General features: G+C 34.4%; 1 protein-coding gene across 2 annotated transcripts in view; it reads left to right on the top strand.

Moving 5' to 3' along the window:
• TUSC3 (tumor suppressor candidate 3) overlaps positions 1-12,572 on the top strand; it is a 120,191-nt gene that overhangs the window by 36,939 nt on the left and 70,680 nt on the right. For both annotated transcript variants that reach the window (XM_040555864.1, XM_040555862.1), the window contains exon 2: positions 6,188-6,357. In XM_040555864.1, the coding sequence (XP_040411798.1) occupies positions 6,188-6,357 (170 nt within the window). The remainder of the gene's footprint in view (positions 1-6,187; positions 6,358-12,572) is intronic.

Below are 12,572 nucleotides of genomic sequence, written 5' to 3' on the forward strand. Positions count from 1 at the left end.
CCTAAAGGTCTCCGTTAGAGCTATTTTCTTGTGTTGTTTATGAAGAAATTGCATTTAACAAAGTGTAAATTTGACATGACCCACAATTTCTATTCCTGTTTATAGACAAGTTCAAAACAATAAATAATATTTTATGTAAAGCTACTGATGCTGCAGGTCTGTTTTTTCCAAGAGGAATTAACTTTTTACAAAAAATGAAATACGCTTTAATAGTTTTCCAGGATCATGGAAGTGCTAGAGAAGAGTGAAGATATAGACCGATCAAAGAATTTTTTTTTAAAGTAACTTCAAGTCCATAAGCCATGTAAGCTCTAGTTTAGACTTGCCTCTTACAGAAAAGAAAGAAATCATAATGAATGTTTAGAGAAACTCATGCTTCAAGCAGTCTTTCAGTCTACACTAGCTCTTTTTGGTAAGGTATACATTTAAGAAACACGACAATCAAGCCACCTCAATTTTTTGATTAGCGAAGTCGTAATTTAATAAATCCTTTAAAAACATAGTTTATCTCCTGTAGCAATGTTAGTATAACACCATTAATTTATAAGATACTTTTTTTTTCCCACTACTGAAACTGTGAGATTTGAGCTACTAGGCTGCATTTGAATTTTTCATCAGGAAATGGGGCATGGCTTGCTAATAAATGGTTCCTCAGTCTCACTATTAGAGTCTTCATCTAATTCTTAGTAACTATTTTGAGGACTTTTTCTTAATACTGGTATCTCCTCTTACAGACCCGGGCCCTACCTTTCCAGAGTTAAGGTCTTGTGTGTTCACAAGTCTAGTTGTATTCAAGGGGGCATCCTCTTTTCTCATACCTAAAGCCTGTTCTGAAACCTGAAGGAGGCCAGTTGGTAGACCCAGTAAGTTTCAAATGAATGGGGGCTAATTTGGAAACTGAAGCATTTAGTAGGATCTTTGGGACTTCACTTTTAATGGCCGTTTGTTGTAAGTTACCTGTGTGGTGATGTTCTAACCGAAGGCAAGGTAAATCAAAAGAGGTTTAAAGTAGAAACTCAACTCAAAATACTTTTCCTGTAATGTAAACTCAAACAAAATGTTAAAGATAAAGATGCTCTGACAGAACTCTTGTAAGAATCGGGGAGAAACTACTCTTTGCCGTACTCCTGCCGTATTACTGTGATACATATTTCCCAAATCAGCTATTGCCAGGATAAACAGATCTGAATTAAAAGAGATTTAAGACTGTACATATTTTGTCTTAAAAATAAGAGGTTTGTCTTGAGAATGTATCACATCCATTGGGCAGCCAGGGCAAGCTGCAATTGGGAAAATCTGTGTTGTTTGTGTTTGTTTGTTTGTTTCTTCCCCAGCCATGCATGGTTTTATTTGGGCCAAGAGAAATTTACAAAATCTGGTCAAGGAGGATTAGCAGTCAAGTGAGGGGAAACATGTATACAGGGTGGTGGTTGTTGTTTATCCTTTGTCTTGTAGGCATTGTGTCTTTGGAGAATGGATAAATAAAGCCGTGTTTTGAGTTGCTAAGCTGCTAGTGGCAGAGTACAAAAAGGAAGGCTTGTAGATGCCAAGCTCTACTGGGTTAAGAAGCAAGGAAGAGATACAGGGGATCACTGGGAAGCAATCCCTAACTGGGAATTGCTTTGTGGAAGGCTTCTAACCAGGTGCAGATGCCAGAAGCCAGGCCTGCCAGCATCATCATTTTCATAGCTCGTCACAGTTTGTCTACACTTCTGACAGGTGGCATAGTTGTTTCATCACATCACTGGAAACCGAGATCTATAATAGATGAACTTTAACTTTATTCTTTTGCTTTGTTCTTGATTCAGTGATGTGGGTAACTTCACATGGAAAAATCTTTTGCTATAGCCATAGTAACAAAAGCAGAATTATTTAGAATTGCTCTCCTGAGCACCTGACTTCAGTAGGGACTGCTCATCTGCTTAACAGGATTGAGGCCAAAACATTAATTGCTCTGCTCCTACTCCAGCAACAAAAATGATTTTCATAGGTCATCTCTTCATGGAGAAATCCCTGAACTGCTTTCTTTATTGCCTCAGAAAATTCCTGGATTCTGATTTTCTCAGTTATGTTTCTATGGTTTATTTAGTTTTGGAAAAAAAAAATGTGCTGCATATTTGCATTTGTTACAAAACAGTGTAGGAACAGCAAGCAGTGTTACACACATAGATCTTGCATTTTCCTTTATTCTAGTTGGAGCATCAGCTAATGAAAATAAATGATACGTGGCTGCCTTTTCACCGATTAATTTAAATGTTTTCCATAGCTGTTTGCACCAACGACATTCCAAGTTTTTTCTTAAAAGAGGAATTTTGCTTCCTCAGATTTATGCTTATGTAACAACAACAACAACAAAGTCCCTTTGAGTTATCAGCAGAAAGCTGGTAAATTAACTAGTGAGTGTTCAGAGGATCTTTTTAAATAAATGTTTAAACAAATGCAGGGTCTTCTATGAACTGGAAAGGAGCAGAACACTAGCAGCACAGAGCAAAAATGAGACGATGATTGTGATTTTCTGGACGTGAGCAGCAATCGTTTGAGTATCTCAGTCATCGCATGCGGTGTTTTGCCTAGTGTGTCAGATTTAACCACCTTCTCTTATTTGGGGATTTGGAGAGATGGAGGATTGTGGCAAACAGAAAAGTTTGCTAAGTGGAAAGAGGTGTGTCAGTAACACTTTAACAAAAATCTGGCATCTTAAAGGTGATTTGCTTTGGTGATAGTTTCTGCATGGCTGGGTGATAACCAGTGGAAGAAAAATGCTGAAGGATATCTTTAGTTTCAGTAATGTACATTGCAAAAATAATTTAGGGTCATGTTAATTTTCTTTTTTAACAATGCTTTCCTGGGTATTAATTGACATTAACTTTCTTTCCCTTAGTTTTCCAACACTGTTCTTTTATGCAGGAGAAAAAATTTGACTGGAGATATAGTTTATAGTCATACTTGTAGTCAACAATCTTTTTTTCTCTTTTTTTTTTTATGCAGTCTTATTTTAAAAACTGTTTATTTTCTTACAAAAATATCAAATATACATTCTGGATTATGAAATCTCAAAGTCCAGTCCGCTAGCTTCAGCATTTAAAATATACATTTTTTCTCTTTTAATAGACTGCTCGATTTCTGACTATATTGACAGTAGGTGCCTTTTTTGATTCAAAGTTGAAAACAGTTGTAATGTTGAAATCTGCCATCTTTCCTGAACACTGGTGCTCAGCTTCAAAGTGAAATGCACAGCTACAGTGGAAACTCATTTAACACTAGATTTATTTCTTTCATTATTACATGAGATGAGCAGCATTCATTGTGTAAAGGTTTTATAAAAGACAGACCAGTATCAGACCTCACCTATCTGTAAAGTGTTATAAACAAGAAAGCCTTAAAATATAGGACATTGCACAGACATCACTGTGAAGCTACCTAACTCCAGAAGATCTGATCTATTCATTATTCTGCGAAAGCAGACTTTCAGGAATAGAAGTGATTTTTTTAAAAAATGGTAGGAAAGTTAAGTACAGTCAGTTATCTAAGATTAGGTAATCTGGCCATTAGAAGAATTTTTGTAATGTTATGTGATTATTCACTGTTTATTCAATGGTATCTTTATATTCAAAAAAATGGTAGATTTTTCAGAATCCATGGAAGCAAGTGATGAAGTTGTACTTGACAAGCAATACTTCAAGAATATGAAGTTGGTTACTTAGTACAGTAAAATTATTTGGTTAATTTATTTGCTGACTTTCTACCTGGCATTTAGAAAAAGCAGAACAAAAGACATACGTGGTTGAGAACATTGTGGTGAACTTCATGGTACTGTACAAGAGCCTTCATGGTTACATGTAGGTGACCACATCCATGGCTAAATCCGGAGGGGGGGGGGGGGGGAAAAACACCACACCACAAGGCAATTGCTTACTGCTAACACAACTGGTAACACAAGTTTCCAAATTCAGCTTTGTATGGGGCTTCTCTGGGGAATTCTCTTCTGATATCATTGATAATTTTGTAGAAAAATATGATATAGCAGTAATAAACTTTTTCTTTTTCTTCCCTGTTTTTTTCTGTCAAGATCGTGCTTTCACTTTAATACCCTTAATGATACTTCATGGGTTTCTATTTCTTTTCTCTGAATAAGACCTATTCTGTAAAGTGTGTGGTTTTCTCTACCAAGAAACATATGTTCTTCTGTGCTAATTTAAAAGTTATGTTTTTTTATTAGTTCTCTTTGGTTTATCCTTTACTTCAGTTATTCCAACTTTTGGAAATATTTTCCACATCCTTTTTGCTCTTTCTGTTTTACTGCACATTGTGCACTGGTATGCCCAATACAAAACCAGTGTATCTTTTGAAATTAATATGTTTTATCCGGATACAGCTAACTGAGGATACAAATGAGTAGGCTTTATTTTTTTATGTATTCTGCTTTTTTTTAAAAAGAACTTTTGTAATATCTTATCGATGCAAAACTACCAAAAACTAGTAAGTCTATTAGCAGAAGAAAACTTCTAGTATTAATTGATTCATTGGTATTCTCATGATAACAAAGTTGTAATTTCTCCTTTGGATTTGTGATTATAAAACTCAGCCAAAATATCAGAATGGCAATGAAAATTTAAAAGATCTTTTTTTTTTTCTTTAAGGCTTTATGGGGACAAATAAATGTAGCTGTCTCAAAACTGTTCAAGATTTATGCTGATAAAGGTTCCTTTAGACTTAAAATTTCTGATTACCACTTGTGCCTTAGAAGGAGCTGTAAGGGCCATCTTCTGATAATTTTTAGGATGGAAGATCTGACAGTAATTTTCCTTTATTGTTGTAGTTAGTCCTTCCCTCCCTCATATATGTATCTTGACTCTTAATTATGGCCATACTGATTTGTCAGAATGTTACTAGATTAAGTTAGTCTTCTATTTTATTTTTATTTATTTTTTTATCCTAGAGAAGCCATCTTGTCTCCTTGGACAGTTGTTCTTGCACAGTATTTGAGTTCTTCTTTGTCTCGCCTGTTACCATGTTCTCTTTTCCCAGATCCTCGTTGGTTTCCTCTTTCACCAACTCATCCTAGCCTTATCACAGGTCTCACACCTTGCAGTTTTCTGACCTTAGTTTCTCTCTTGGTTGGTGCCCCTTCACTTTCTATTTCTGTCTGTCTGTTTTTTCTGTCCTGCCCACCCTCCCTCAGCACTCAGCTTCTGTGTGTATCATTCCAGTTTTCTTAGCTGTTTTTTTCCCCTCTGCTATTACTCAATATAGGCAGCTTCCACAGTGTCCTTGGGTGAGGAACTTAAAACAAGATGGATTGTTGCATTGGTCCTGGTATGTTGTAGGTGTAGTGATCCACCTACAGCATAGTCAGTGCAGCCTCACTCAAAGTAGGTGATTTTAAGAAACTAACAATTCTCTACAGAGCGTGTATGACATCAGTCTCACTTGGAAAAAAAAAAAAAAATGTATAAATAGATTTTCACAGGAATAGTTAGATGAATGTATTTGATGTAAGGGCCATCTGCTAATGTGTGTCATAGCCTGCTTTTAGATCGTTCATGTGATTTAATACTTTCATGGAAAAGAAAAAAGCATGCAAGCAAAATGTGTGTTTTTTTTTCTTATACACTCATAGTTCAGCCCAAATAGTATGGTGATCTCAGTCTTAAAAGCAACTAAAACCATGATCTTATAATGGAACGTGCCTAGGTGGGTTTACAAAACAGGGCAATCTGTATCAAAATACAAAATATTAATGTATAAATTCAGCATAAATATGCATATTTGTAATGAAAGTCTGCATGTTATATCTATTTTTGTAACAGATTCTTCTTTCATCTTAATGTTTGACTGACAATATCTTCCTGTGATTTTTACTAAAAAGAGTGCGTGCATAATGCTGCATCATCTAAAGCTTCCAATTTTCAATGCAAGTTAAATGATTGCCATACTGATATCTCTTATTTAGTCAGCCTTACTCTACTCCTTTGCTGTAGGTAGGAAGCTGTCTGATTTCATTTTGTGCATCCTTTCTCTTTAAGACCAGATTGAGTTATTTTAAGATACTTACTATCTACTTGTGTACATACAAGACTAAACTGTGCTATATAGTTGTCCCCTCTGGGCATGCAAAGGCAGAATATAGCTACAAAGTGCTTGAAGTTTAAGCTTAAATGTTCCTCATCTTTGACCTCAATTACAGAATCTTCTGGCTGAGAAGGTAGAACAGCTGATGGAGTGGAGCTCAAGGCGCTCGGTCATCCGCATGAATGGAGACAAATTCCGAAGATTTGTGAAGGCTCCACCTCGTAACTACTCTGTGATAGTGATGTTCACTGCTCTGCAGCCACAGCGGCAATGCTCTGTTTGCAGGTAATTCATTTTTTTTTCCATCTTTCTCATCACAGTTTTCAGTTGAACATTTTAATCAATGTGAAATACAGGTAGGATTGTTCTTTGCTTGGGGCAGATATTTACTATTTAACAGCCTCATGTGTTTGTTAAAGCATCTTTTCAACTTCTTTTTAAGATATATGATAAATCTTAGAAGTTTTCTTAGTTTCAGCATTTTTTTATTATAGTTGAACTAAATGTATGCCACCTAGGACTAAAACTTTTTAAGAAATCTGCTTTATACTATAATCAGTCGGCTGCAATCTTTCCAAAGATGTTTTGTGATAAAGTAAATAATTACCATTTAATAATATGACATTTCACTAATTTCTCCTGTTAAGTGATGTCTAAGGCTCTGATCCAGATGTGAGTTATGCTGTGATTTCACCGATCTGGATGGTTCTTACATGCAAGTGAGTTTTTCCACGAGGAAAAATATTGTGGAATACTGTCTGGCACTGTACTTTGAAATGTGCCATTAGCTCCTTTTAGAACACATATTGGAGTGGTAGTGGTATTCTTCTAAGTCCAAGATCTTTCTCTGCAAGTTTCTAGTTCAATGCAGTTAAACAAAAGATGACAAATGATAGACATGGGAATGGGGCCAAGGGACTGAGAGCTAGTTATGTACTTAATTACATTACTAAATCAGAAATTGAGCTAATAAAACCTTCTTCAGCCAAAACATGCATTAGAAATTACTGTGTTTAGTAAAAGGTGGGCTTATTATGCAGGGTATTCAAAACTTATCTAAATAGGCACCAGAATGCTGCATAGAACTATGAAATAAGTAACATTTATATGAAGAAATATTTCTTTGTTTTAAATGGGTGTACTGTAAGCAATACTTAAAGTTGATAAATGTTAGTAACTTGTTAGATTTCTTAGGCAATGGAATGCAACATTTACAATAGAAACTTCAACTTGCTTACAATCATAAGATGTAAACCTGTAGTTATATATGTTTTTTCTTAGACTTTTTAATAGGTTAATTTTTTGCTATTGGTTTCAGTTTCTCAGTTTTGAAGAAGAGTGTGTAAATTGCATTCCCATGAGTTCACCCTCCACATCTGAACTGTGAAGGGGAGGAAGTTAGGTACAGAAGCTGTCCAACATTGCTAAGTCAAAGAAATACTGCTTTACCACTTCCTGCACTTGGTTGCTACTATTTCTTTGCATTGCCAGAGTTTAACTTTAGGAAATGAAATAAGAGTTGGAAGTTTACCATATTGTTTAAAATCACTTCTTATTTTCCTTCCAAGTAGATAAATCTACAGGAGATGTGCTAAATTCAGCATAAGGAGTCAGCATATCTGCCATTACAATGGTGGTAGCCAATTCATTTTCTATGTGATATACAGATTTTTTTTTGTAGGACATGTGAAAACAACGTAAATATTACTATTTAAGAAGTTAATTTTGCTTACAACTGTATATTGTTTAAGGAATTTAACCTTATAAGCTTCATCCTGTAATATGCTAGGCTAGATATTCATGTATAGAAGCAACTAAAAATCTTTAAGCATAACAGGAAGAAAAAAAATCAACATACTGCTTTCAGTTGGGGTTATTTAAATGAATGTGAAGTTGAGATCCTCTCTTTCATGTGAAATAAAAGAAATTTAATGAGGTTGATCGTACTGCACATAAAACCATTATTAGGAAAATCGACATTTTCGAATCAATGGCTAATTAATGGATGGGAGCCCTGAAAAGACATACAGAACTGAAATGCATGCATTACTTTGTTGTTAGCTATTCAGTAGCCAGTTTGCCTAAAGGAAAAATAGATTTTTAACTAAATCTGTAATGTTCTGTGAGGATGCTTCTGTCCACACTTTAAGTTAAATGTTGCTAATCAAAATATTTTTGAAACAGCTGTATACAAAAATCAATGTTATATTTAAAATAAAAAGTAGTATCTAGACTGAAATATTTGTCTTTGAATAACTGTCTCAAGAATTAGTACGTTCACCCCCCCCCCCCCCCCCCCAAAAAAAAAAAAAAAAAGAAAAAGGTCTAAAAAGGTCTAAAGGTCTTCTCTCTTTGGTGGATGGATTTGACATTTTGGTGTTTTACCTCAGTTTCCAGTTTGTAAAGAATAGGGGAGCAGTATTTTTAAAAGAGAAATGCAGTGTGCTGCTGTTGCATAGAGCTACCTCCAATGCTAAGCATGAATAACACAGTATTATATGAAAAAAAAAAGAAAGAAAAAAAGAGAAATAACAGGTTGGAGGGCAATGGTGGGAGATGTGCTCCTCTTCTGCAGAAGAGCAGTGGAAGCTGATTGTCATTAGAGCAGGCCATTGCAGACTTGCTCATATGAGGCCATAAGGGATAATGTGTCCTATTGTGTTAAAATAAGCTATATCTTTTGTGTATCTGATTTTGCATTTGTCTAAATTTAGAATGCTTGATGTCGGGTTGATCCCCTACTTACAATGTTGTTGTACATTCTTGCAAGTATTTTGAATGATTGTGCTACCAACAATGGAGAGGTAGTTTCTTCCATCTAGGAAGTTAGCATCACCTTTGGCACTCTATCAGGGTGAATATAAAATCAGTTTGGTGGTCAAGTTTTGTACCAGACTAAGGAATACTGTGTCTGTCCATTGCTGAAGAGTGTTGTTGTTTGGACATTATCTAGAAGGTGTGAAGAAAGATCTTTTTCCCAATCTTTTCAACACCAGAAAAGTTCCAAATTTTGGTTAAAACTTGGCTGAGTGATCGTAGCCAAATCTTAAAACTTTGGGGATTATGCTATGTAATAACGTCTGAAAAAGTGTACCCTTACATATAGTAAGAACCTATATGTGGAGAAATGACCCCATTTGTCTCAGAAAATCCAAGATTTTTCTGTGTGCAGCAAGGACGACATTATCACATCAGTCACATAAATCACTTAGAAGTTACACGTTTGTGAAAGCATGTGGAAATAATATGAATTTACTCTTAAAGTGCTGCATGCCAAGAAATCCTTGTGACTTCAGAAGTTTGGGTGAAACTATTGTGTGTAAAAATTAACCTTTCAGTTAGTAGCTGATCTTTTTGATTAAAATCAAAGCATATTGCATATTTTGTAGATGTTCTCAAGCAAAAATTACTGACGATCTTTTTTTCCAATGGAATGAGAAGCATTTTTTAATCATTGCAGGAAATAAATAGATAATGTTACATATCAGCTTGAAGAAGGGTCAATTGAAAAAAAAAAATCAATGATTCTCGCTTCATTTGTCAATTTTTATGTAACTTATCTATTCATCCAGTGCTTTATGTCTTTGTTCCTAATACATGTCATATTGTTGTATTTAATGCTTTCTCTTTACATAATTTTGCTTGATTTGCTTCAAATTCTTTTACATCATCTCTTTTCAATATTTTAAATACATACTTTTAAAAGTTAGAATTGAATACATATAATTTTTGATTTATTCTAAGCCCGTAACAAATCAGATTAATTTACAGGTGATTCTGAAAAGGCAACAACCAATTTGTCAACTCTGAGACATGGATTGGTTTTGTATTCATCTTAATGAAATATTTTCACTAACAGTTTTCCAAAGGCTTTGTTTATGAAGAAGCAGCCAAAAAAGGCTAGGAATGGAGAGAAGCTTGTATAGCCCGTAATTTTTTCAACCTGTGTTGGCTAGACTGTTGTATTTTTAAAAGCTTGTATTGAAAGGAGCACTCCTATTAGATGAAGTTGTGTATACATCTGTAAATATGTGTGCGTGTAAAGATATGTATAACAATTACATAAAATCATCTATATCGTAATTTTGTATAAATACAAAAAAGTGTATACAGTTGGTCATGAGGGAGCCAGCTCAATTTTGCAGGTGTGGCATAAGTTTTCTAAAGACTTCTTCTGTTGCATTTTGAGTGACGAGGCTGAGTTCTGTCAGAAAGGATTAACGGTGTCTGTTGGACTAAGTTGTAGTTAATGCAGAAATTATGCTGCAGCATGAGCTCCAAGTCAATTCCTTATTAACTATTTCTTTTGTATTTGTTTTAGGATTATAAAAAAGGTAAGTTATAATTCAACATATAGTTTGTGCATTTTTAAGTTCTGAGCTTAATGTCATGTACCTTTCAGAAAAGGCCCTTAAGTATAGCCGCCTTCTACTGTTGACTCACAATGTGCATAAAAGAATGACAAAATATACAAAATAATAAATTCCACATATTTTTATTACCATCTACTCCATCAGTAAGAGATATTTAAGAGGAGGTTTTTTATCTAGAAAAGAAAGGAAATCTATTGGTTTCCCTGTTCAAGAGGATATCTGAGAAAACTGTTTTCAAGTAGTTGATCAAAGAATAGGTCAAAAGCAAAAAATAAAATTCTGACAGTCAAGGAGTTGTCATGAGAAATAAGAAGACAGGATCCTCCCTCTGCCTTTCAGCTTTTTGCTGGTTGATCATGAGCGGGTAATGAGAAAATCATTGCTATGTCTCTTAACTGTACTGAGAGGGAATTATCTTTTGAACTTTTGTTCAAAAAAGGAACAGGAGGTGTGGAAGGAGCCACTGAAAGTTCTGCGTTTGTTTTTTTCCAGTGCACTTTAGTATCTCGATAGAAGTATGGATGAGTCTTGTTTTCCAGAATAGTAGTTATCTGTGTGGACCATGAGAGGCTCCTTATTCTCTTTCTACAAAATATGATCTTATAGTGTCCTTTTATCTCCAGAATAAATTGGAATTGGACCTATTGGGATGCTGTAAATAGAATAGCATGGATTTTAGCTTGCTTTCTGTTGTTATCAATATTTAGATTGCATAAATAGTGTAGTATTCAACTACTGTCCATTCTGTCTTATTTTGTAGTGTTTGGAGTATATTCTGGATGCATTTGTTAGGTTCTTTCATGCTTTTCATCATAACATCGAGTCACACTAAAAACAAAAGCAAATAAGCAGTTTGAATTTATTATCTTGATACTGAGTAGTAGTTAAAATATACATTTAGCCTGTTTGTCTTGTCTTTTAGGGAAAACCATTCCAAATAATAAAAAAAAAAAAAAAAAGTTGTTTTGGAAGTAAATTGCAGCATTGATCACAGTTCTACTTAAGCAGATGGGTTAAGAACTGGTAGGTCACCTGGTAGTGCATTCTTTGCCAACTGTACATTTGTAAATGTTTTTTGCAGTCCATAACATGCCAAAAATTGATGTTTTTACTGCTTTCTTTGACGAGTAATTCCATAGTCTATTTTATTCCTTTTACGATATTCAGTTTGCGTTTTCCCTAATATAATGTCAGACTAATAGAATAAAATTAATCAAATTTAATATAGCTCAAGCTATACAAATGTGATTATCTGCCATAGACACCAATGTAATTAATCTTTTTAAATAAAACTCAATATTTAATGAGCGCTCTTGTGTAATGTATGACGTTTTATAGACCATTTGCCTAGCAGCTTACTTTTGAGTGGGTTGAATATTCTAGGAAACTCTAGTAGTAGCATTTTATTTTGATCTGGTCATTATTTTCTAGAAGTTGGTTATTATTACTGTTGGTGTTGCTAGTTCCTATGTTGCCACATGTTATGACAAAATTAAGAGGTGACTGTAGCAGCAATATCATTTAAATCTTTTCTATCAAAAAATCCTGTCAAACTAACAAGAACAGTGCTAATGTTAATCTGATGAGTTCATACCAAGCATGGTTCTGCCCAATGTCTTTATAATGTCTTTATAGTATTTTATATAATGAATTACATAATTAACATTACTTCATGTAAACAAACTGTGATAGAAATGATGTTAACTAATGGTAGGGATAGACAAGTAGATAACTAGTGATGGAATTGATATAACTGATGTAAATTGGAGGTTGATTTTTTTCCAGCCAAGTGCTTACACTGTTTGTGATTATTATATCTAAGAACGAGTAACCAACACTTCAAAAAAAATTTTAATGCAATTTTTTTTGCTTCATCAGCATATCCATTGGAACTTATTTAGTGGATGTAGAATATCAGGGTTTTTTATTTAACACAATAAATGTAGGATGTTCTTCAGTAGTAATCCTTTAACTTTGCATTCCTGCCCCTCCTTGTTGCAGTCTCCTTCCTCCACACCCTCCAAGAGCTGCTATGAGGGTGTATTGCAGAATGCTTTGGAATGTTCAGTGAGAAGATAAAATTGTACTGTTACAGAAAATTCAAGAGGACGTTTGGAAAAATGTTAC

This window comes from Cygnus olor, chromosome 4 (genome assembly GCF_009769625.2).
Source record: "Cygnus olor isolate bCygOlo1 chromosome 4, bCygOlo1.pri.v2, whole genome shotgun sequence".
In the NCBI taxonomy this organism is placed as follows: Eukaryota; Metazoa; Chordata; class Aves; order Anseriformes; family Anatidae; genus Cygnus; species Cygnus olor.